The sequence below is a fragment of the Parus major genome, chromosome 12 (genome assembly GCF_001522545.3).
Source record: "Parus major isolate Abel chromosome 12, Parus_major1.1, whole genome shotgun sequence".
In the NCBI taxonomy this organism is placed as follows: Eukaryota; Metazoa; Chordata; class Aves; order Passeriformes; family Paridae; genus Parus; species Parus major.
In genome coordinates, this window is record NC_031781.1 from 7,119,837 (window position 1) to 7,147,356 (window position 27,520).

At 34.9% G+C, this 27,520-nt stretch overlaps 1 protein-coding gene across 5 annotated transcripts in view; it reads left to right on the forward strand.

Annotated features, from left to right (window-relative positions):
• The window catches only part of CACNA2D3 (calcium voltage-gated channel auxiliary subunit alpha2delta 3), a 385,680-nt gene that overhangs the window by 178,202 nt on the left and 179,958 nt on the right, over positions 1–27,520 (forward strand). For all 5 annotated transcript variants that reach the window (XR_001523933.2, XM_015641179.3, XM_015641181.3 and 2 more), the window contains 3 exons: positions 3,247–3,321; positions 13,991–14,080; positions 17,752–17,865. Coding sequence is in view for 4 of the 5 variants with exons in the window: in XM_015641179.3 (XP_015496665.1) it covers positions 3,247–3,321; positions 13,991–14,080; positions 17,752–17,865 (279 nt within the window). In the remaining variant the exon portion in view is untranslated. The remainder of the gene's footprint in view (positions 1–3,246; positions 3,322–13,990; positions 14,081–17,751; positions 17,866–27,520) is intronic.

A 27,520-nucleotide genomic window follows, 5' to 3' on the forward strand; every position in this document is an offset into this window, starting at 1 on the left:
CCATACTGTATGGATTCCACAGAATGGATACTTGTATGGATTTCTGTATATCTGTATAGATATAAATGTATATATATATATATATATATCAGAAAGCAGAATTCGCTGCAGCTCTTTCCAGAGAATAAACATAAAAAGATAATATAAAAGATCATTTTAGCTTTCATGGGTAGGTTGTTGCAATATCCATCTGAAATTGATGGACTAGATGATTGAATTGCAAATAAAATTATTGAAATACAAGAGCGATTTTGTGCTGCCTATGTTAAATTTTAAGGTCAGTTCACTGGTGCATGAACAGAGATATCTGGAACAACAAGAGAATAGGCATATTTTTGCAATTCACTTTGAAGTATAATTCCAAGTCAAGCATTAAATTAACAATATTATCATAAATTGAGTACTAATTTTGTCAAATGTTGAAATTTTTAAGATGCTTTTATCCAAACTCTACATTGAATTAACAAAATATTCACCGAGCCAAGAATGCTAAATGAATTTTACTGCTTTAGACACACCCTTTTAGCAAAATTGATTAGAATAAAAGTATTTTTTAATTCAAAGCACAGTAGTATTTCTTCCGGTATTAATATGTAGAACTATCTAATATAAGTAGTCTTCTTTTTTTAATTTGTTTTTATTTTTTTTTTATTATTCTTACAGAATAGATCATGGATAAATTTGCTTTTCAGCCTACCTGAATAATCACATTCTTTAGAGCTGGTGTGTGAGCAGGCTGACAGAAAGGCAGCCAAAATGAGCCTCCAAATGAATCCTCCAAGCAGTGGGCTGTGCTTGTGTGCCACTTGTTCATCCCAGTAAACTATGGAAACACCAATTCCTTTGATTCTGTTTCTGGATTGGCTTCTTAGTCTGAACTGAATTGAATATTTGAATATGCTCTAATATAATATGACATCTTTTATATGTGTATTTTTGTACAACAAAATAGGAATTTAATTTATTTCTGTGGGCCTTGCACCAGGCAACTTAAATGTGACAAAGAAGAAATATGGAAAATGCTAAGGAAAATACATACTACTTGTGTAGGTGTGCTAAAACCATATATATCTCATTTTCAGAATGTGAATAGTATCTTATTATAGAATGTAGAACCAGCAGCTCTCTAAATAACTATATGGTTTCTCTTAGTCCACATTTTAGCCCACATACATTTTTATGGCTATTGTGCAAAGAAACAAGAAGAGGGACAAAGTAATGGGAACTAATAAGACAGATAACTATAAATATGTAAATATAATAATAAATATCAGTGTAAGTGCATGGTATAATATAAAGATAAATATGTACGCTCTTGTAGTTTCCAATGACTACAGAGATAAAACTAAGAACATGCTTGACTTGAAAATATCTTGATTAAAGAAAATATTGAGAAAAACCTGTGTATGACTAGGAAAAGCTTGGGAGCAGGGACTGGTGTGCAGGGGACAGGAGTCTGTCACAGATTTTCAGTATTTTATTTTTTAATATAGAATGGACTACGGTCTTGACTTTGGACTATAATAAGAGTTTCTGTGTAGATCTGGAGTTATTATTTTGCAATGACTCTCAGGAGATAGATTGGAAAGCAGTCTGAAGAGAGAAACTACAGGGGAAAGGACATCATTTATCAGATCAATACACTGCTATGAGGCTGAGATGCACATGGGACTCTCAGTGAGTCTAACCTGTTCTAGCAGCCTTTGCCTTGTGCCTTGTATTACCTACAGAACAGCAGAGAAGTCCACACACTCTCATACATTGAAATAACAGTGATGACTATAAAACAATTAGGGAAGCAAGCAAATCTGTTGCAGAATTTATGTGTATATATCTTTCAAGTACCTTTTGCTTGTTTCTACATAACCATTTCCTGTGCTGATGCTGGTATAAATCATCTGTTTATCCAGCAATAGCAAGTTACTCTGGGTTTATATTCCCTTATAGCTGAGGACTGAGTCTGGCACAGTGCCTTCATGCAGTTCAAATTAAATACTCTTCCCTATGCAAGAGTAATTATGTGGTGATGAATGTGGTGAGTAGTGCACTGCTGGAATGAATGGTGACGACAGGTGTCCAAAGTGGATCAGGTTGCAGGGCTCTGTGGTGTAGAGAGAGGAGTGGTGTTAAACTGAAGGGAGTAGGGCAAATTTGGAGCTACAGGCAGAGAGAGACAGGGAGAACTCACAGTGACAGAGACCCCTGTCTAAGCAGCTTTTTGTTACCAGTCATTCGTTGGAGGGCTTTCTTTATTCCCACTGAGCTGGAGGAAGAAGGGAGTAAATGCTCACATTAATCTAATCAAGTGTTTTCCCTGATTGTTTTTGTGTTGTTTACTGTGGATGTTCTAATTCACTTTATCCTTGATGAAAGGAGGAAACCACCTAAACCCAGATGTAAAGTCCTTACAGTTTGATCTGTGATAACTTATAAAGTTATCTACTTCTAAAGGTGATTAAATTAGCAAGACAAGGAATTCAGTTAAGGCTCTATCTAGAAAACTATCTGTTGAAGCTACTGCTTTATTAATTTGACCTGTGTTGAAAGGTTTAAAAGATTGAAACAAGTCCAAATTTCAAATTTCAATCAATCATTCATTACAAGTTCTACTGACTGCACATGAGATTTCATTTTTTTTAATGCTTAGGATGCTTCTGAATGTAGAACTAGGCTCTCTAACTTACCTACACCTTGTGAGCAAAACAGATAATTCCTTTAAGATCTGTCACATATTCATGACTTTGTGTAAAATAAGCCACTCTGCTCGACTGAAATGTTGAAAATTGTCAGTCATTTATAGGATTGATTCAATTTATAGATTTTTTGGTGTAGTTGTTCCAGTATTAGCCTTTTAAAATGTTAGTGCCACAAATATTTTTCAGGACTTTTCTTATATGTAGAAAAGAATTATGAGTTCAGTTTGTGTTGTATCAAACATGATCTCTTAATATTATCCAGATTTCAATTGAAGGAATATTTTTGCCAACTAGTGGTATATAGTACCCTTAAGTCCACCTGAGTTTTGGCATCCATTCAATGCTCCTTTGGAGCTCTAAACCTCTGAAAAATTAAGAATCATGTAAAAGGAAAAGGAATATTACAGACAGTTTTTAAAAATGAACAAAATCCTTTTGTTCTTGCTTTCTGTGTATATTTCATTCACTGTAGTTCTAAGTCATTAAATTGACTTGTATCTTCCAAGCTTTTAATTAAATTTTTCATCATACTTTGTATTTCCCTCTGTAGTATAATGAAGAACTCCACTATGTAGAGCCGTGTCTGAATGGAACATTGGTTCAAGCAGACAGAGCCAACAAAGAGGTAAGGAATGAAAGTAACAAAACAGTGAAGAGCTGGGATGCAGTGGGTAACAATGTGCTATAATGACCTTTTCCTAGTACAATGCTTTCCATTATTAAAATTTATTAATTATTCTACTCATGCCATTTCAAAGGAGTTTTATGTGACTCCATAGAAAGAAAGAAATAATCTCCTACTCAGTTTGGTTGAATAAACTTAATGGAAAATTTCAGAAGTCATTGAAAATTTACTATTAATAAAGTTTGGTAATTATTTTAAGTAAAATATTTCAACCACTTTAAATTGAACTATCATTCTGTTAACAGAAATTACCGAGGAAGAGATTGCATTCTTAACTCAAAGTAACATTAAAGCTGAAGCAAAATCTCCAAACAAATGTAATACTATAAGAATAAAAGAATTTATCATTCCAAACAGGTCTGTCAATGTAATAATGTACTCATTCAAGAAATTTCTGTGAAAATGTTCCCGTTAGCTTCATCTTGCTAGAATTTCTTAGGAAAAAAACCCCATTATGGTGACTACAGTGCAAATTTTATTTGAAAAGAGATTTTGATATGAATCAGTAGCTTGAAGTTTAGTTTATTGCCTGAGAGTTTTCTGCAGTGGTTCTGTGCAGGCACACTTTAGGAGCTGAGGTAAGATTGTTATGCCATGTGGAATTGTGAAATAGCATGGTTGAAAAGCCCTGTGATTCTTGTAGAGGGAAAGGCCTGGTAGAATGAGCCATGTCTGTTATTATGGAGCTTCTTCCTTGCTAAGGCTTCCTCTCTCCTTAAAGTGGTTTATCCCTCTGCCCTGAATGCTGCCTATGGCTGGAGAGGGCAGCAGCCATACATCTCTCTCTAAATAGCTTCTATTTTCACTAAAAGAAAGTAAACAGAAAAGTTTCAGCTCAACACTGAATTCTGCTCAACACCCAATGTGGTAGTTCATTTGTGCTCATGTTGGCATTGATCTGTTACAGGAAGTAGAGAACACAGCTCTGAAAACACTCTTCGAAGTGTGTCAGTGCTGGGTCTCTTTATGTTCACCAAGACAAAATGATTTTTGATGTTGCACTGATCTTTACTCCCTTGCATTACTCCCAAGAGTTCTTTGCATTTTATCTTTGTCCTACAGAAATGATTCTTCATGGGCTTCTTTTATATATTTGATACTTACCACTGTAGGTATCTAAATATCATTTGGTTGCTATGTGGGCATTAATTGTTTCTACTAATTTAATGTTGAAATCCCTTATTTGTGAGTTGTGATGCAGGTCTCTAAATGAGCACATTCTAAATGAACCACATGAAATCTGTGCAAGTTCTAGATGCAGACCTGAAAAGTCATGTGTATTGCCCAGATGTCCTGTCTGAAATTAATTCTACATTTAACCTTTCCATCATTTTGCAACTTATCAAAATTCAGATTGCCCCACACCCATATGTTAATTAATGTCAGATTTATTTTAATTAAATTGATTAAAAAGTTTTTATGCCAACCAGATGATGCTCAGATTTTACAGAGCTCAGTTTTTCAAAACAACTAAGTTCATATTTTGTTTTTTCAGAGTAAATGTTGATATAATTTCTGATTAGCGAAAGTATTTTATTTATTTATTTACAGAATAACTTTGTCCTTTGTCTACAAACTGAATAATATATGCAAGATTTGGGGGAATAATTAAATATGACCTTTTTCCTAGTTGGTTATATTAGTGAGGTAGTTTATGTTCTTTCCTTGAAAGGCCAGAACTAGAGAAAAAAACTGAGATAGGTAGCATGTAATAGTTTGGTACATTTGTATATATCATGACTTTGCCAATCTTCATTTCTTTCTTACATGAGCTTATATGTTCTTATATCATTTTTCTAGACACTGTAATGAAGTTAAAAATTTATTTGCCCAAACACTAGAAGGCACAAAAGTTCCATTGTCCTCAGTATAGCTCAGAGTACAAAGTAAAGATTGTCCAAGGAGGTGGACAGCCACTTAATCCTGCACGAGTAATTCAGTTATCTTGCTCCTGAACCCAGTTAAAAACAGCTTTCTGAAATATCTGATACTGTTGTAAGATGTGATACAGTGTGATTTGACTGTACTGACACAGCAAATTCACCTGGGGGCCTCATCAAAAACTCAGTGAATTAACTGGAAAAGTTCTCTTGAATTCATAGCTCTTTGGTCAGCCCCATAGAAAAAAAAATGTCCTAAAATGTTCATGTGCACATTCCAAAATTGATCCAGAGCTATCAGAGTGTTTAGCTGTGTTTTGGAACTCATCAAAAGTATTCAACTCTTTGGGTTATAACTTTTATTTCTGTGAGTCTCACAGATACACCAGACTACTCCTGTAGTTTTTTTTGGTGCATTGTAATAGCAGAAAAAAAGTAGATAAAATTACACTTTCTCATCCAGTCTTACAAGGTAAATTCTCCTTTGCAAGTTCACTGGTAATAATAATAACTCTTTTTTTTTGTTTATTAAATGAGAAAAAACCCAAGAAAAATATCAAGACAAATGCTGTGTTTTGTAGCTTTCCTGAGCAGTCATTGTCAGTGTGTGACCATGTTTCTGTACGGGCAAACTAGAGCAGGAGATTGACAGGCAATGTTTTGATATAATCTATTGTTTCAGCTTACATGTGCCTCATTTTTTTGAATTCCAACCTGGATCTGAAAATGTAGCTATATATTTGGTTCAGAACTTTCTATCCTTCATTTTTATGTCAAATATTCTCCTCATCTGAATGGGTGCAAGGATGATCACACCTGTTGCTAACAGTATAACCTTTACTAGCACCAAAAAAAACCCCAAGGGTTTAAAAAAAGTTAGAACACTTTTTCTTTAGCTGGCAAATATCTATTCTCAAATGATAACTTTAAATAGAAACAATTAAAGTTTGCTATAATCGTATTTGATGTTGCTATAGTTTTCTTTTATTTGGAAAGAGGAGAATTATGATGTTGGTGATTGCAGGGACTGAATTTTTAACAGTTCACTCTACCACTCTTTTATGTTGGTATTCATAGTCCTGACCTTAACACACTTCTCACTTAATGCAGTGCTGTGGCTGGAAAAATGCATGGAACCAAACACTTTTACCAAACTATTAGCTTATGCTGGACAAGCTTGGATTTCTCCCATTTTGGCAGGGTATTTCTCTCTGTCTCTCTCTCTCTCTTTTGTTATTATTTTATTTTATTTTATTTTATTTTATTTTATTTTATTTTATTTTATTTTATTTTATTTTATTTTATTTTATTTTATTTTATTTTAACCATAATACCTGAGTTTCAGTATAAAAAAATCCCATTAAATGACCCTTGGGGGAAAAATCCCCCCTATGACATGGACAGATGCACACCCCAGTTCTTGGGTGCATCTTGTTAGGTTCATCTGACATCACTTCTACCAAATACAGGCAGTTCTTAGAACCAGAGATAAGGAACTACTCTGAGATGTTTGGAGCTTTTAATCTCATGAGGAAAGCAGCTGCCTCAATAACTCCAAATAAAAATTCTCCCACAGGATCAGTACCACAGTCTATATTTGTCTTGATTTTTTTTATTGAAGAACTGCTGCCTTTCTGCAAGGCTCAGATGTTTTCAAATGGCATCTTTCCACTCTGAGGATGTCACTTAAACATGCTGAATGGCGTTTGTATTTAATGTCTCAGTTTTAACAATACAAAGGAAGAGAATCTAGAGGAAGAGCTGTCCTTATCACTTGCACTTCATTTGTAGAGAGCTAAAGGGCAAACCACTCTTTCAGAAGGAGAAACAGGGTTAAATTATACTAATTTGGAGGTGCCAGCAGAGTCAGCCCCGCTCTCCCCAAGCCCTGGCCCGGGCACAGCCTTGGCTCGCCAAGCTCAGGCAGGGGTGGATGCTGAGCTTGCCTCCTGCCCCAGGCAGCTGGGCTCCAGCCTCTGTTCCCATGCACAGCTGGGTAAAACAACACGTGGGAGCATCTTCAGGGAATGGAAGGATTTTTTTTAGGCTGCAGGATACAGCTTCAGGACTTCTAGCAGCCTGGGAAATGAGTGCTTCTTAGTGGTGTTGGTGCTGAATGTTGTGGGATTACAGGTAGCAAATGAGCATGCTCTTGCACATGCAGGGATGGGCTACAAGAACTCTTATCCATAATGTTCAGGGAATGTAAAAGACTCCACAGAGCCAGACATTCAGAAAATTAAATTAGTTTTAGGAAAGAAAAAAAAAAAAGAAGAGAAAAAAAACACTGTCTGGTTTATACATTTTCTCATTGAAACACTGTCACTCTTGATTGCCTCCCCACCTCTTCTCATTTTGGGATGGAAATAGTATTGTAAACACAGTGTTAACTCCACACATTGGCTCTAGAACACTTAGAGAACACATCAATTTCTGGTTCATAGTAGAAGGGGAACTACTCACCTAAAAGAAAAAATCCACTCTCATTTAAGTATAAAAAAGCATTTAAAACATTGTAGCTCTCTTATATCCACTCTGTGGTGACACTCTCTCTTCAGTAATGTATTTGAGTTTCCTCTAGCAAGCACCAGGAAAGATATTACAGAGCCAACTTCAGTTCCATCCCTTTCATTTCATTTTTCTCTCTCTTTCAGGTAAGAACACATACCTGACATTGCAGTAAATCTGTACGAAGTGCACACAGAGGAAGGAAGCTACATTTCTCTTTGAATAACACCCCAGTTATTATTGATGAAGCATTCTTTTCCTCTAGAATATGCAGTCTTTATTCCATTTGCATCTTAAATTAAGAGTTAAGATTCAGTTAATGACTTGAACTCTCTCTCAGAACTGTATTATTAGTAAGGTGTAAAAAGTTAGACTTCTTCATTTGTGTGATAATGGAACTCAAGCTAGCCAAAGATTCTTGATCCTGCATCATTTTGTTAAGTAAGGAGAGCAGTCAGACAGAAAACAAAATATAGCATGAGTACTTTCACCTTTGCAATGTTCAGCCTTGCAAAATCAATGTCTTGAAGACTGGTACAGATTTCATAGTGATTGGTGTAGCAAAAGCAAGATTGTTTTTTGAACAAGCCTAACCCCTAACAAGTTAGGGGTTACTTGATCAAGACCACTCCTCTGTTAAAGCATTAATAAATACCTGGTGTATTGCAGTAGATATTTGAGGTACACCAAATACATTTAGTATCACTAAGCATTTTAATGTTTAACACATCCATTCATCTTTGTGATGGGAACGGAACAAAGGTAGGAGAAAACACATTTTCAACCCCAAACCTCCAGCATGTAATGTGCTTTTCTTCAAGAAGGTGTGAAGATACTTTGAAAGAAGTAATAGTTCTAAGCATCTGGATTTCTTCCCTGCCAGCTTAAAGAACAGCCAAATAATACAGACTTGAGTTGTAAATCTTCTTTTAACTTTATTTTTTTTTACTGCTAGCAACAACCTACAAGGAGGAGATACTAGTATAATTTGTATAATCTGTTTAGAAACTTCCCCAGGTTTTGAGCAAGTTGTTCTATTAATTTTCTGCAAAATTGCTGGTTCTGTAAGTGCTTCTTGTGTGTAGCTTTCAGAGCAATGAGGATCTAACTCAACCTTGAATTTCTGTCAGGTACACTTCAGAAAGCATTCTTCTTTTCAGCAACTTAATTAAATGGAGTTTGCTTGTTGTATTTGTAAAAGACAAAGTTACAACTTTGAATATGACAATGATGTGAGTGGTATTAATATATGTGCCACCAGTTTTCCTAGGATACACGTAGGCATCCCAGTACTAGAATTCTTCCAAGATAGAGTTTCACTTTACAGCAGGAGAATATAGTAATTTGTTTTTGGAATAATTATAATGTCAGGTGGTATGGCAGGTGTCACTGTGCCTCCACTTATTTCTAAAAGTTTTCACAGCCTAGTGATTGTCATAAATTTTTGTGTTGGCACACACCTTCAGTGGAGTTCAGTTTAGATATGTGGATATTGTAAACTGTCCTTAATTTGCAAAACTTGCTTTAAGTTTTGTTTATCACAAAAATTAAATCTGTAATTATATTGGGTAGCATAACTGAGGTTGAAATTAATCTGTGATCCTAAATGTGGTTTAATAATATAAAGTATGCAAGGGATATTTGAATTTTACCAGACTATTTTATAATTTGGCATTAGTGTTAAACAGCTGCTACCTTGAAGTGTATCAATTTGCTATACACAAATTTAAAGAAGAGTGGGAAATAGTTCAGACACTATTCTGTCACCGTCTGCACTTTCTCCACAAATTACAAACATGTGGAACTGCCTATTTTAATACTAGTTTTCTTGGGCCAAGAGGTTTTCATCTTTGAGAAACTCCATGTTACAATTTACCTACCCCAAAGGAATCGAATGACAATCTGATTTAATGTAACTTCAGATTTAAAGTAACAATATTACAATATACATTCCTCTTTTATATGTTTTTTTAATGTACTATATATGGGTTGAGGACATTTCTCTGTAAATGTTTCCAGATGAAATATATCATCTTCTAGATGCACAGATAGGCACAGTAACTCCAAACTAAATCAAGAACTTACCCCAGTGTAAATTCGAATGACAGAAATAGACAGATGTAATGTATAAGTTCCAAAAAGCTTTTGTTTTCATATGCAATTACCAGAAATTAAATAACCAGAAAACTGATTCAGCAAAGAAGCTGAGTGAAATTGCCAATAAGAGGTTGGTAAATACAGATTTTGCATATTGAGTTTTATTTAAGCAAATTACTTTTGCATATTTATCTCTCCATCTCTGTCAGTTCTCAAAAAAAAAAAAAAAAATCAACTGCATTGCTTAGCTGTTAAAACCCCAAAATAGTGAATTCTCACTGAAGTCTGCTCTTATTTTAAAACTGTTGAGCTGTTATAGACCCTCAAAACTTTCAGTGAGCCCCTGACCACTGAAATTTGGTCTGATGTTTTCTATTGCAGTAACTAATTTGCTTAAGAAGAATTTGGTTTTAATCTGAGTATATTGAATCTTGAGCTCTTCATTCAGCATTGTTTTTATGATTGTTTTTTCCAAAAAAAGCCCCTTCTTTTCCAACACAACATCTTAGGAAGCAGAAGGGGTTGGATAATCATTACAGTGAGGTAACCTGTAATTGCCCTGACAAAGGATTTGGAAAGGGGTGATGCCTGAATGCATTTTACACATGTGATGCACATTTATCTGTCAGTACATGTGGGTAAACCTCCCTGTGGCACACAAGTGGACATCACTCTCCCACCTCACAAAGTCCTTCTGATTGGTTTTCTTCCCTGTTTATGTGCTAGTCCATCTGCACAAATCTGATAAATCTTTGCCAAGTATGTCCCAGGACCATTTGGAGTTATAGCATGTGTGGATAGGCATGGGAAATAATTCTATAAGTAGCAAGGACTTGCAGTAAAGCTGACAAAGAAACCTGGAGGAATGCTGAACACATTAATGATGCTTTTCTGTAGGAAGCTCAACCTTGTCAGACAGTTAATAACAAATATCATGTTTTTCCAGTGTAACTGTATAACCTCCGTGCATATATTATCTGTGAGCTGTTCCTTTTTGGAATCAGTGGAAAATGCTTTATTCATTGGCTTGAATCCATGGTCTTGTACCCAATCTAATTTGGGTATTCCTAGGCATCAAAAGCGGTACCTTATTTTTGGTAAACATTAGTAGGCTCTAATAAAATATTTGCAAGGTAGTGGGAACTTGCTGGGACACATATCTGCAGCATATTGGCTTAACAAGAATGAAATCCAAACTTTGGTGGTTATAAAAAAAAAAAAATTAAACTCAATTCTGAAGCCCTAAAGTAAATAAAAAGTAATTTTATACATGCTTTTTTTTTTTCTAGATAAGTGGGAAGAGTAGGGATGGGCACTTGATTTGGTCAGATTATGAGAGTAAGCATGCTATTGGTTTCCTTCCATTTTGTCAGTGCCCGAGAGATAATATAAAGGGAAACAGGTTTCCAGGACTTCCAGGAGAGGGATTTGATATAAACCATGGCACGTTCAATGTATTGAGTGATATATCTCTATGTGTGAGACTTTAAGTGGTCTCATGGTAAAATGCATTAAAGCAACCTGTGAGGTCTTGCCATCTGTGTACCAATTAAAAGGTGAGCCAAGCTCGCTGTTGTGACAAGCTTTGTCATGATGCTGGGGGAAAAAAACCATTGGTATAATTCTGAAAATATTTGCTACAGTAAACATGAATGCTGAGCATTTGGAATTGCCTCAGCTGGCATCTTCTGTGGTTTTTTGTGTGTATCTGAGATGGGCTGGCTGTCACAGCTCTTACCTGGAACTGGAGAATTGGAACTCGGTTCTCTGTGTTGAGGTATCATTGCCTGCTTTCCCACGTGTTTATTTCCTCAGACGTCAAATCAAGTTCTTTTCTTTTGATTCTTATTTGGAAAGGATAAAACTTTGAAGGCTATGGAGTATTCTTATGTTATTTTAATGGAGGCCAAAGAATTTCCCCAATGGATGTGCAGACAGTGGACAGTGCTGTTTGCTCGGAGGATGACCACTTTCCATATGCTTGCAGGATGTAAAGATTTGTTTTCTTCTTGTGATCATAGATACAATTCAGCTTGTCTAATCTTAATAAACTTGTGAGGCCTCTAGAACAGCCTCTAAGATAAGAGAACAGTAAAAAGAGTTGCCTTGGAATTTCCTGAGAATTGCCACCAAATTTTCAAGTTACTCTTCAGGTTTTGTATGGGCTAGGTAAATCAGAGTCTCATTTTGGCTATGAATTTGACATCTTCTGCCACAAAGGAAAAATGCAGTTTCTGACCTTCATCTCAGAAGAGTTTTTAAATTGCCTGCAATGACCTGGAATCGGGAAAGGAAAATCAAAGTCTTGCCTTGTGTTCAGATTTCCCCCTCTACCTCCCTAACTTTGCCTGTGCTCTGGATCATGAAAAGTGCTCTGAATATGTGTCAACTCCCAAGCACAGATTTGCTGAAATAAATTGCTTGAGTTATTTGAATTCATTAACTCTTAAATCCTAGTAAACCAAAAAAGTAGGAAACTAAGAAAAGAAGTAACAAAAATGCAAGTTGCTATCATATTTTGAGAGACAATTTTACCTAATCCCTGAAGTATGAAAACTTAATGTAATCATCTAACCAAGTATGATCCCAAATCCCTACACTTGTTCATTAAACTGTGAGGCTAGAAAAGAGGAATACACTAGGGTGTACCAAAAATGCTTCCAACAACTCATTATAAGAGAAAATCCAAGTTCAATTATATTAATTGGTTATGAATTTGTCCTCTTGTTCAGTTAGGCCGAAGCCATATGCAACAGTGGTGTGATTTTAATGTTCTGGGTTAACATGACACATAGAATATGAAGGACATTAAAAACCATCCTGGATTTCTTCTCATGTGGGTTCTGGCAGATCTCATCCTGACTTACCTGCACATGTGGATTTGTACCCTCATTCTCTTCAGCTCGTGTCTTTCAGACACTTGTGGATGATCACAGACACCTCCCCAGCTGAACACTCCTGTGCTTCCTCACACAGCGGCTGTGGAGCTCTGACCCTATAATTTTGTAATCAGACATCAATGTCTGATTGTCATAATTGTGTGCCTAATTTGCATTCAGAATTACCAAGATTATGCATGTCAATTAGGTATATGAGTCTACAATTAGATACTGCACATTCTGATATTTGCACATGGAAATTAAGCGTACAGTTGCCTGGGAATGTTTGTGCACACAGTTGGACAGACAGCCCAGTCAAACAAGTCCAAAATGATAGCAAAAAGAGACTGAAACAAACCAGTTTATTAATAAAAAGAACTCTTTAAGTTGTAAAGTTGAAGTATAAAAGGTGCAGGGGACTCCAGCTTTTTGAGATCTCTTTAGTTTTTGAAAGTTATTGAAAGTGGAATTAAAGTGATTTTAATCTCATTCTGAAATAATGTATTCTTTTTCTTTGAACTGATATTTCAGAGGTATGTCTTGCCCTGACATTTTTTCTCTACTAGCTGGGTTGAAATACCCTTTTCTGTTTTGCAGTTCTTTAGAGCTTTTTTAGCCAGTTGTGAAGACTGAAACAGCACTTCACAAAAGCATTGCCTCCCCTGTTATTTCTCACTACACAGGTTGCATTTTCTTCTTACAAATTAATAGTCTTGTCTTCTTGTGTAGAACAGTTTTTAATAAGTCTAATACTAAGATTGACACTGATAAATGGTATTTATACTTCAATGACCTAATGATTAGAATCTACCATCTTTTACAGCTATGTACCCTCAAAGCTAAATTTCAGAAAGAATTATTTTTATTAAGTATCAGATTCCAAAAACCTAGAGGGAAAATAGTTAGAAATTATATAAAATTACTGTGAAATGAAAGAAAACATGAAATGAAAATATGAAGATCTCTAAATAGAAACACAAAAAAACAAAACAAAATTCTTTGATTGAATAAGTAGCCAAAAATGTATCAAAAATGTGATGCCTTTGCTTTATTGTTGTACTAACACATTCTTAGTTTAGTGTTACTTAAAGAGTCAAAAAGATTAACTGGAAATTATTTTGTTAATTAGTGTATGTGTTCATTTAAGTCTAAGAAGTAGGTCTAAAGTATTCAGAAATCTTTAATCATTGACAGCTCTGTTGTAACAACATTCTGACAGGTGAAACTTTCTTGTTCATGTTTCAGCATTTCAGGGAACACCTTGACAAACTTTTTGCAAAAGGAATTGGAATGCTGGACATAGCTTTAAATGAAGCTTTCAACATGCTCAATGAAGTAAGTTCATGTTTTTCAGATTGTTTTTCTTTTTCATCTCCTTCTTGTTTTCCCTTTTTTCAATTGTCTATTTTTGTGAAAATGTTTTAAAATGTTTCCTGAAGTATAATCATGTATTTTCTGTAAAAAATACTAAAGTGTATTAGTCTGCTGGAACATGAAAAAAACTCATCTAAACTAAGTAGCAAAATGTCTTTTGATTGAAGGATGTACCTTAGAAAAAAGAGCTCAAATCCAAATATTATCCAAAAAAGCTTGACTTGACAAGTGTGCCTGCCTTTATGCTGTGTGATCCTAGATTAATTAATGGTTCTAATTCCTGTGTATTCATCTTGAAGGGCAATATTGATTGATTCTTTTCCAGGCATAAAATCCTAAAATGAGAAAAGGAGTATCTTCTTCCACCCACTGCTCATGTGTTCAGTTAGACAGTGTGGAACTAATGCCTTCATGTGGTGCATGCCAAAAATGACAATGGGAAAAGGTGCATGAAGTGAAGGACACTCTAGGCTGTTTGTAGAGGTTTTATTAAGAATTTTGGCCGCTAAATAGAGTCTTTGGAACCAGAAAAACAGTATGAATGCCTCAGTGCAAGAGATATTCTATGCTAGTCCTCCAAATCTATGTAGACTGAAAAAAAATCCCATTGCAGGACTTGAAGGAGAAGACCCGAATCAAGATCTGTTTTGCTTTTGTTTAAAACCTGTGAGGTAACTGAAGTTATAATGATGTATGAGGTATAAAAATCTCATTAGATAATCTGATAGTTCTGAGGATAAAGGGATGTGACATCCCATGTGCTGAATTGTACCCATGATGAGAGATCTGTAAGATCATGATGAGCTATGCTACATGTATGTTCAGCTCTCTTCAAGGTGCTGCATTGATTGCATCTATTTATACTTTAAAAGGAAGTATAATAGGTTCAATCTTTCTGGCATATAAACTTCCAGAAATGCCAGCATGAAAATCTTTTCCATTTTATACAGGCATATCTGCAGAGTCTCTGGGAGATTCAATTAAGCAGCCTAGGCCAGAGGAAAAGCTACTAAATCTCCCCCTAGAAGAGTACAGCAAAACATTTTCCACTTTGTCTACAGGATGTGAACTTTATGTGCCAGAAGCCTATTCTTTGAATTATAGGTTAACTAAGGATGCCTTTTCTTCATTAAAAAAAAAAGAAAAAAAAAAAAGTGTGTGAATAGGGAGGGGAAAGGAGTAGGTGGTGGTGTAGAAAAGGAAAAAATAAAATAGAGAAAGCTTTGTGTTACTGAAATAGTCTATAAAGATTCTGGTTGGATTTTAAAATGGTTCAGGGGTTACACTAATTAAACTCAGTCAATTTTGCCTTGCAATTACCTTTCAATATTTGCTATGGTTGTCAAGACCTGAAGATGTTTGCTACTGATATCTTTGAAAAGCATGTTTGAAAATCCACTTCCAAATTCTTTCCAGTCGTCAATTTAGGCAGTGTACATTCTACAGGGTAAGAATACAGAAGTGCTTGGTACAGTGGTTAGACACCTACTATGTCATGTGACAACTGCAATTATCTCTTTTGGTGACAAATGTGCTCTTTGCAATGATTACCTTTAAAAAAAATCATAGCCAATTAAATAAAATTCTGTGACATTTCAAAGACTGTTAATCACAACCAAATGCTGTAAATGTCAGGATGCATTGAAATTTTTGCTGCTAACTGATGAATCACTGAGTTAATTGTAGTTCATCATAAGCCCCTTGTCATTGTTATTATTATGGAAAACACTTTCATCACTCTTGCTATTCAATAAAATTAAAAGTTTTAGACAAATATGAGAAGATATTACTCATCAAAGTATTTGAATTTGATCTCATTCTTCAAAATATTCAGATAACTGTGTAGAATAATGCAGATGCATACAGAGTGGTGTTTTAAAATAAATGTACAAAGGCATTTCCCCTTCATTAATTCCTCTTTTAAGATACCTTGCCACTTTTAAAATATATTGTCCATGTGAGGAAGATATCCCTAGACAAAGTAACTTCACCTTTATGAGACAATAATGGCTGTAAGATCATGAAGGAATCCCACTTTAATAATTCTGGTTCTGGTTAAGACTGGAAAACCTGTCATGATGGGAGAATTTTAAGGAGTGACTGCCTTGCAAATCTCACAGAGAAGAGTTTTCAGCCAGGCAGTGATCACAACACAGTTAACTCTGTAAATCCACATTAGCTGTCCTCTAAGGCAGAGTGTTTTTGTTACTGTTTGCTGAGGTTTCTGTTTGATGAAAAGGAAGCTGATCTTGAGGAGTGATGCAGGTGATAGGAATGGTTCTTGATTTTGGGTGTGGTTACTCAGATAGAAAAATGTGAAGGCAGAAAAACCAGAGGACTTCTGGAACCCACCACCCACCCTTTTCTACTGCAGGCATTTCTACAAAGATGAATTTTTTAGGAGGACTTTCTTAGAAAAAGTGGGTTTTAGAGTTTGGAAGAACCAGCGAATATGTAAGGGTGAGTAGACTGCAGAAAGCTTAAAAACCAGAGCTGTTGGTAGTCCAAATCAAACCAGAATACTCTGAATAATTTTTCATGACTGCAGGAGCAATCAAAGTCCCTGCAAGGTAATTGACCTATGAACATAGGTACTGCTTTTTAAAAGGGACCACCCAATTCTGGGGCACAGCAAGGCTGGTGAGGTGGGACAAGGTAATTCTTGCTTGGATTTCCAGAATTGAGAGAGGTGAAAAGACGTCAAATGTGATACTGTGCATGAAAACTACAAGTGATTGTAGTATCCCATTTATTGACATTTTCATAGATTTTTTAAAGTGTTCATACAGAGCAATTAAAAATCAAATAATTTTACAACTTTGCTTTGTTTTTTTTGCTAAAAGATGGATGTTTCACCAAAGTTCCTTGAATACATAAGGTAATGCACAGACAAATAAGAACTTATCTGCAGCCAAAGCAAATGGAGACACATGGATTCAAAGTCAGAGCACCATCTCCAGAGTGAAGAGATCAAAGCTCATATAATGACTCAGTCCAATGTGTTTGCTCTGTGACAGGAGAAAATCCCATTTGTATAATGATGAACCTTCCTTTGCATATGCCAGAGGATTGCTGATTGCTGTCTGAGTACCTGTGCTCGAGTACTGCACTTCAGCAGCCTGAATTACTTATATGTATTCATTTTGGGTAGTAGGAGGATCTCAGAATATATAAATATGAACTGGGTTCTCCCAGATAAATATTTTAAGGAAAATAGCATATGGAATGTAATCCTGAGTGAATATGAATGAATGCCATATGAATAGTCATATGTCTCTCTATGAGTTGTGTATCTCCTGTATTTCACAGAAAAATCATCACTCATTACTTCTTTCTGTGTAATGTGTTCTTTTAAAATGATACTTAAATCAAAGCAAACCCTATAGATGTATCAGTACTTATCAAACCAGGGGAGTACCATTTGAATTTTGGGTAGTGCCATATTTACGGATGTTTCTTATTTTTCAATTCACCAAGAACATAAAATCGAAGATAAAATGTTTTCAGCCTGAATATTTTCTACTTCTTCTAGGACACTAGAGATTTTTAAAAATCCATGTTTATCCAGTGTGATCTTATCTATCTCCATATAACAGGAATGTGCTGTTCCTAATGATTGCTTCCTTCTGCAGTTCAATCACACAGGACAAGGAAGCATTTGCAGCCAAGCCATAATGTTGATCACTGATGGAGCTGTGGACACATATGATACAATATTTGCAAAATACAATTGGCCAGATAGAAAAGTAAGTATGTTATCACTTTTACTGAATGGAAAACCCAAATCTTCATATCCAATCTAAAGTGTATGTCTATTGAAGTCAGTAGCAATCTTTCTAATGATCTATAAATTATTTTGGATCACTTATTTAAAAAAGAAAAATGATTCTTATATTGTATTGCCTGAGGATAGAGATGGCCTTTTACTGTGGTAATGAACTTAGGTTAATAAGATATAAAGGCACTATTTCCCTCCAGGTTACATTTTTGAGCATTATGTAATCCTTCCCCTGAGACACATCATTAAGCATGAAAAAAAATTTCTTTTTTCTCCCAAAAACCACATTAATAATTCAATGCTTTTTCAAGCTAAAGATGAGTATGTACTATGGACAAGTGAGCAGCTTATTATGACAGGAGAAAGAACAGATGTAGTACTCAGTATTTTTAATTTCTTCATTTGGCAGAGTGAGGGATAGAGCTGATGGTAAGATTTTATTAAAAATGTATTTGGCTCTATTGATCTGTAGAAAGAAATTTGCCCAGAGGTAAATTACCTTGTTGTATAACACATGGAAATTTCACAGTAGGGAAGAAATGCCTTGAATTTACCTGATGAGGAAGCTCTAGTGGGCCTTGTGTCTCTATGTCAAATAATTTTCTTCTACATTTTACCTTCTGCTAAAGCAAGTTTTGGGACTGTTTTAGGATATTTTTGTAGTTTTTAGCCATGTGGAAGTAACAACCATGCATTTTGAAGTACAGTTTGAGCAAGTAATTGATGAATATGACTGTGCTGCATGGGGTTGTGTATTCTGTGGAAAAAAGTAGTTATAATTTTCAGCTTTTAGTCAAGTTTCTCCATTATAAAATTCTGTTTGTCTTCTCTAGCTCTGTTTTAGGCAAATGTAGTATCGTTCTACAGGACAGAATGCCTAAAAGCTGAAACATTTGTGACCAGTCTTTCCTCTCTTACTCAATGGGATACCATCTAATTTAAGTTGTTAAGTCCTCAAATATTCCATGAGAACGTTTCACTTTATCTAGCAAAAACATGGTGTTGAAGGAGATTCACAGAAGGATGTGCTTCTGATGTGCCGTATTTTCTTACTCTTTGGAGTTAGTTCCTCTCTTAAGAAGAAGAGACTGTGGGGAATCTCTTATCGTAAGAAATCAGTAAGGAGAGAATTCTCTGAAAGAGTCAGCTAAGTATTTTCATGAAAACATGTGCTGTGTATCTTTCATGTGCTAATCCACAGCTCTGTCTGAGATAACAACGCTCAGCAGAGCTGTTGCAAAAAGCAGCAGGAGAGGTTTCCATTGGGAATTCTTCTGCAAAGGCCTGGCATGATGTGGAGGCGAGGGCAGCAGCATGAAGGGTCCTGCCTGGTTCAGCAAGGATGTGGTGTCTGGGGAGCAGCTTTTAGTTCATATGCAATATTCTACTCAACTCTTCTGAAAATATTGAATGTGTTAATACAGCCTTGTAAATTGTATTTTAAGAAACATGTATGGGAAAAAAAATCTAATCGGTTTTTCCTCTTTTCAGCCTGAAATCTTTCAGTATGAAAAATGTAAAAGATTTCCATATGTATGCTTTAAGGCATTAGAGCTTTGAATGTCTTTGTTGGATTTGTTATTCTAGAAAGGAAGACTTATTGAAAATGCAATATCCTGCATCTTTGCAGTGTCAGTGTGCCTAGAAATTATGCATGCAATGCACTTGAAATTAACTGCCTTTGCATTGCATCCCTTTTTTCTCTCCAAAGCTGGTTTTTATATTTATAGATCACACCTTTGAACTGCTTGATAGTTTTTTTTGTTGTACATTTTTTCCCCCCTATTATCTATGTATTGCCCTGCCATCTTTCTTATAATTTATGTTTTCCTTGCATTTTGATACTGTGGTGGGCAGTGGTAGAGAAGGCAATAGGGTCTAATTGAGGTAAATTCTGAAGTTTCTCAATTTCCTGGTCAGCAAAGTAGCAATTTCAGTTATAGTTGACCTAATGTTAGATAATAGTAAATAGTTTCTAATTAGTTACAACATAAGCATCTTGCTCTCTTAGAGAAGGGAAAAAAAAAAACCTTTTATACAACTATGAAAACTTTAAAAGTTTGTCAGTGAGAATCTCTAAAAATGGAGTGTGAATACAAACTTCCAGGATATAAACAACAATTCATATTTCCTTCCTTTTTCTAAACCATTTATATCTTTGCAAAACTAGTCTTAAATATATATATATATATATATAAATCATGTAAACAGGGAAAAGAGCACTTTATTAAGTATTATTTGAGATATATTCTGCTTAAAATATATTTTTATTATTATTAATTATTATTATTATTATTATATATATATTATTTGAGATATATTTCTGATTAAAAATCATCTTCCTTCTGATAATGCATTAAAATAATATTTTGTTGCAATGATTAGGAAAGGGAATAAAAAGGCTCCAGTTAAATCCCCAAAGTAGCTTAAATTAAGCAATTGAATTTTTTGAAGGAAATCAGCCCGATTTTTTGTATGAACTAGGAATTTATGACCATCAAAAGACAATTAAAAATTATCTTCTGGACTGTTTCCGTGAAAGAAGGAATGCTTCCATTTTACTGAGTTTTTTAGGAGTCTCTGTCTCCCTCAGCAAAAGGAAAAAAAACCCCAAAATATTTCCCCATGTTTACTTAGTATCTTCTGCTACTTTAAATGTAAATCTAGTAGATGCTATTTTTATAACACAGTATATTTTATTTATATGACTAGTTGTTAACATCTATTTCCTTTTTTTTATGAGGCCATATGAGCAATCTTAAGGAGCTGATTCTCACACATTACAGATGAGTTTGTGTTATATACATAATTTTTCTCATTCATGAAACTTACATTCAGTACTTTCAAATTTCTGTAGTTCATTCAAAGCAACTCTGCCACATGAAGTACCAAAAAGGGAATAATTAATGCACAAGAGTAAATAAATCTACACATCTCATAGAAAAGCCCAGCTTTTCATCACATAGCAGAAATGAGTATTTGAAAGGAGCAGTACCAAGGAAGTGTTTGTTTAAAATGAGAGCTATAATGCAGTTACAATAATTTTGGTTTTTTAAGATGTCCTATTTCAGGAGAAAGCCTTTTACGTCTCAAAATACCTTTTTTATGTCAGTTGTACCAGAATCATGCTTTTATTCTGTGTTACTGCTCCTATTGTGAGACCCAAATGCATTATCAGAAACCAAGCAAAATACTGCACTTAGGTGTTTCTCTAGGTCCCTTATTCTAATTTAAAAGGATGAAATGCCATGGGTAAGGGAGGCAGACAGATAGATGTGACTACATGGAAAGAGAGCACCTCAAGTCTGCTCCCAGAAGATAGTACCAATAATGATCTTTTCTTAAATAAAACTGTCCTACTTTCTTTCTAGTGGAAAATTCCAACAATAACTAATGGAAAATTCCATGAAGATTAACCTTGTAAATGTTGCTGAAATGCCTTAGCACTTCAAAAAATGAATTTATTATGAGATTTGAGAAATTAACAGAGCTTCAAGCTTTGTCAGGTTCTCAGCTGAATGACATTTTAATCACTAATTGAAAATCAGTAAACTTGGAATGAAAAGTATCTATTTAAATATTAACATATTTTGTCATTTTAAATATAACAAGGCTGTTCTCAGAATTCATGATATTGCAAAGGAAAATATTGCAGTAAATTCTCTTGCATGAATGTGCAAGAGAACAGTTTTAAGCCCTGTTAACTCACTGGCAATTTCATGAAGTCTTGTGATGTTTTTTTCTCCACTGGCTAAAATAATCCAGTGCCTGCATATTTGAGGGTCTTTTCCTCTCCTCCATTTCCCTATTGTTTTTATGTGGCTGTCAAGTTCTATACTTCTACAAAACCCATCTACTCCAAGTTTTAGAGAAACCCAAAAACATTTCTTCCATAACCACGACTGAGAGCAGAGTCTGAAATCTCACTGAGATCAAGGGGAAATCAGGACTTCAGTTTGGGCACAGATTTTTAGTATTCTTTTCTCATGTGGGTCAGTGCAGCACTCAGGTGATGAAGGAGAATGTCAACTTTGTGACTTTTCATGAGTTGTGACAGCCAGAAAGAGATGTTCTGCTCCCTTGGCCTGAGAGGTCTTTGCTTCATGATATTGTGCCATATGTAAAATCTGGAAAAGAAAGCAAAAGCATCATTGAATCATTTGAACTTTGTCCTCCCCTTTGGGTGTGTCTTTGAGTCAGAAAAGCATTTGCTTTCATAATTATGTGAAATAACTATATGCTATGGTAAATATATGCAAAACCAGAAGCACTAATTCCTCACTAAGTCAAGTCAAATGGAAACCAAAATCCCACCTAAAATTTCCTCATTTTCTAGAATCAAATCCAGCTAGAGAATTGGGGCTAAAAATACCTCTGTATCCAGTTACCTTGTTAGTTATTCTGCAGCCTTTCTTTCTCTGGGCAAGTAACAGGGAATAGAACTTCATCTGTCTGTCTCCTGTTACTCTGAGGGTTCTGGGTACAATTAATTTTGTATGGCACAGAAATATTTTCTTTATGCTTATGAACCATTGCAGAGATTGCAGAGATTTAAGATGTTTTCTATCACTGCTAAGACTTCAAGTAGGGTGAATATAAAGCATAACTGCAATAACATCTTTATTCCAAATGCTAAATGATTATGGTGTAGAAAGACCTAACAGCCAATGCTGCCCATGTCTGAGTGGAACTGTTGAAATTACAGTATAAATAGTTCCATGACTTTTAAGTGTTTATACCTACTCTTACATCTGCTTTATAGGAAAAATTTCACAGTCTGGCAGGTCTCTGGATCTATATAGAGTACTTAAAATTATAATTGAATCCAGAGAGCAACACCTTAAAATTTGCTGGATTTAGATTTGATTTCGTATTGGTATGCTAGATTTTCAGGCAATAATAATCAATATATAGCTGCTTAATTTTGTGGGACTTTCATGCATACTTTTAAAGGCTCAGTATTTATAGTACATTTAATAATAAATGGCTTTCATAGCTATTTAAGAAAATACTTGGTCATTCCTGGTGAGAACTGGTCACTTGGTCACTAAAGCTCTTAATTTCAATCCACTCATTTATATTAGAGATCTTTGAAATAAATATTTGCATTTAATTGTTCTGCTTTTTATTTATTTATTTATTTTAAACTAGAAACCTATTTAGTGAGTTTATTTAGTGATCCATATCTATTGGCTTCAATTGCTGTATATATAAAATAAATGTCTGAGCTTTGGGTATATGTCAAATTCCCCAAATATTTAGATTCTGCCATAGGACAGGAAAGGAGGCTTTCCTTATGCTCCTTTAGCAAAGGAAGATGAAAACATTTCCTTTGTCTGAAAACTATCCTAGAGAAATTAAGGGCTGCTGTGAAATCAGCTACAAGGGAATGGGTGGCTGCATTGTGGCACCACAGTGGTGGAAAAATCACCTTTCTCTTCATGTGTGCCATCCCCAGGCTCACAAACCTTCCTGCAAACCTTTAGCCAAGTCTGTAGCCCAGGAACGTGGCACTGTTGGCAACACAGAGTGTTCGTAGAGCAAATTGGATTTCTCTTGTGCAGTCCTGTCTGGATGTTATTAAAGAGATGTTTTTTCTGAGAAGTCTGACGTACTTTGGAGGCAGATGCCATTACTGCTACACAAACCTGGGGCTTTATTACTGGTTATCTCAAGAACAAAAGAAGGTCCAGACACTTTACAGGCCTTTCAAGCTATGACGTAACTTATATTAATTACTTAGCTTTTTAGGCACTCCTGTAGTATGATGAAAGATGGGGTATGAGATCAAACAGAAGTTTTTGATTTCAGGATAAAGAGAAACAACTCCTCACAGCTAGATTCCTGCCCCGAGTGTGATTTCATTTTGAAAAAAAAGTTTAAAAAAGGTTTCATTTTGCCTTATTACTTCTCTTACTGAGAAAAATAGGCTGGTAGGTCCTGTTGCAGTGAGTATTTTTTTTTTGGTCATACCTACAATAATGATTTCTAGAAATTTGTCACTAGTATTTTTACTTGAATCCTTTTACATGACACTCAGAGTAGTTAAGACCTCTTTTTCAGTCACTTGTCAATTTAATTTGCCATGAAGAAACTTAGCCTGCAGTGTTTAAGTTGAAAAATGGAGAGATGTTTTCTGTGAAGATAAGGGTAATTAAATATTATTCTCAGGGTACACATGGATTGCCAGAGGAAGGATTATTGCTTCTTGTCACTTGTTGGCTAGAATCATGGAGGGGCTGATGCTTCCTGAATGTTTGAAGAATTTTGATGGAATTATAATTGATACCCAATGAAAAATGCATATTGAAAGTGCCCTTACCATGCTAATATTTGTCATATAATCAAATTATATGCAAATTTGTATATTATATATACAAATATAATTCAGAATTGAATCAGCCATGAATCATACAGATATAAACAAGGGACAGTCTAAATAGAGAATAATTCACAATTTGAAATGGATTATCTGAAGTACTCTTTGGGAACTCATGAGTATCAGTAACACAAAAAACATTCCTTTTCCTTGTAAGTTAACTTTTATGTAGTATGTAGACAGAGAGATCCAAAGTTTGAGATAAAAGAGGTGTCCATAAAATGTGTCTAGATGACTACAAGTAATCACTATTTGCCACTGGCACAGAGCTCCTTGTTGCTGAAATGTTTGGCTGATGGCCATTATTAACAAGAGAGACCAAAACATAATAAGTTAATACCATAATAAGAAGCTGATATATTATGGACTCTGTTTACTAAAAGAAACCCAAACAAGCAAACCTTTTCCTGATATTTTATGTGCTGTAAGGTCTTAGTTTTTAAAAACTAAGTTATCATGACAGAAGCAAGGCAGTTAAAGTGGGCATGGTAATTGCACAAATATGCCTATTTTGTAGTTTGGACTATGTCTATTCTTGAGGTAATGTTTTTTGTGACGAATTGTGTCATCTGATTAAGGAAATGGTGAGATCATTTATTTCTTGAAGTTCTTTAACAGCATAATAAAAACTGTATTTTAGTTTGTGTGGTTTAAAGTGAGAAATGCTGCAGTTATCCTAAAAGCTAGGATTCAGTTTATAGACTGTTTTTAATTCTCTTTATAATGTGTGCATCTTCTTAAACTTTATAGACAGAAAAGAGATGTTGAAGTTTGTCAGAGTTGTTCTATTTTAGATGAGTATCAACAGCCTTTGTAAAATATCAGGTATGTATATTGTTAATTGTGAGTGACCCACCACCAAAAAGGTGACCATAGTTGCACATATAAAACCCATTTGGTTGCATTGGACAATAAAGGGATAATACACTATTCCAAACAATTATTTTGGATTAATATAATTTAAAAAATAAGTATAGATAGTAAAAAAAAAGTTATGGTTATGTTGGATTGAATGTCTTCTTAAACTTCCTGTTTAAAGCTTTCCTTTTAGAAAGAGTTGAAATAATGTGATTTTATATTAAACCTTACATTACAGCCAAGAGTCATGCTGAAAACTATATTGGTGAAAGAGATAAAACTAGTGTTATGTTCACTCATCTCTGGTTCCTCCACCAATAGCCTGAAATTAGGACATAATAGATCTCCAGACTTGCTTAATAGGTATTTTCTGACCTGTAGACCATGAGTTACTAAGTGAAAATTTTTCACTGAGTGTTCAAATGGGGAAGGATGAAAAATTCACATGTATTTTGAAGTAATTAAAAGCTGCACTTATGATGTCCTGTTACAATCCTATTGTTTTTTAATGTAAGATTAAGCTTGATTCAAAACCAGTATTGCGTAGTGGACAAGCACTCTGAAAGGATTAAAGATTTTTTTATGACTAAGAATTGCCTCAGTTTGATGTAGGAGTACGAGCAGAGGAGACAGTGCAATTGTGAGGCTTAAATAGGAAAATGCAGGTAATTCCATCTTATCCTAACCAATAGGTCAGATTGCTGGTTCTGGTGAGGTATGGCAATTCCAACAGCCTGTAAGCAATTGGCAACTACCCTGGAAAACTATGGACCACACAAAAAAATAACTGTTTTCAGACATTTTCCTCTGAGTTCTGAACTATATTTCTACCTAGTTTGTATGATCCATTCTTAGTTCATTCCTGTATCATCTTTCCCTTAATGAAATCTTCATACACTCCTATTTTCTGTAACTCTCACTGTATTAAAATAAGCCATAGTGTGTTGTTTCATTACACAGGGAGACTTTAACTTCTGTTAGATATTTACATTAAGTTGAGAAGGTTGGTAAATTGCATGTTTAAATATCAAATCTCAGGAGATGTTTGGAAAGGGAATGTTACAAAGAGAGGAAGTTAAATGTTTGGTATAGTATTCTCTTGCTGGCATCCCATTACATACAGCAAATGGTATTTCTTGCTCATTTTACTCTGAGAGGCCAAATTCTGCTGGTTTGGAAGTACAACAGACGTTGTTTATATGAAATTATTATTCATATATACCATTTTCCCAGAGTACCTCTGTTATCCTTCGTGGTGTCTGGCTGTGGAACAGTCCCTCAATGCATGCACATATATCAAGGCAGTATGAAGGATTCATTCCATGCAGGGGCTCATATATGTCTAGTTTAGTATTCATTTCAGTGAAATGCTTACATATGTGAGTTACTACATCCCTGCTAACCAAAGCAATGGATTCAGGCAAACATTAAAGTGCTTTACTGAATTAAGAACTAAACAAGTTATCCAAACAATCCCATCTTTAGAACTCTGTTGTGGGTCTGCTGATTCTTTCAGAGTGGTTGAATCTTTAACTTTGTTAGTGGTTATGCATTTTTTAGGATACCCATTTAAAGAGCACTGTTTGTTTATCTCCCTGTATTTATACCTACTTTTTCTAAACTGGCCTAACAGCATTAACTGCATTCTGAGGCTTCTGCAAAACATGGCAGCCTCTGTAGACTTAACTTTTGTGTTGTCTTCCCATCTGCAGACATCTGCTACAAAACTGATAAAAACCTATCCTTTTCTAGGAGGTTCTAAATTCCATCATCCCATAATCCTCTCTACTACCATCACTATAATTGTCTCTGCGCAGAACTGACAGAATGGGATTTGCACATCTGAATAAATATGTTCTTTTTCTGTGGGATATCATTTGTGTGCTGACTTCTGTTAAGATTTCAGTTCAGTCACAGAGGTTTCCCCTTACAGATTCTTGAAAGCTTTTTGCTGGATCTTAACACTGAAGCTGAGTTCAGTGCATTGTTGTAAGACAGAAGTCTTTATTCTGCCATCTTATGTCATTAGACATATCTTGAACAAACATGAAGGATTTTGAATCATCTGGGACTTATTATTGAAGAAGGCTTTAAAATCCATTTTAGTAGTAAAATGTATATGCTAATGACTGCTGTTTGGCATGTTATTATGAAAATAGAAACAGCTATAAATATTTATAAAACATTTTGAAATATGTGTTATGTGGAGGTTCATAAAATAGAACACCTACAGAGTCTGGACTATTCAAGACAGAAGCTACTCAAGGGGTTTTTTTCTGGAAAATTGCTTCTTTCTCCGATTGTACAGTCAAGATCCTTAGCCTTCATACTTCAATAGGATCTGGAAATATTAATCAACTTCTGGTAACATTTTTAGGTTCAATCA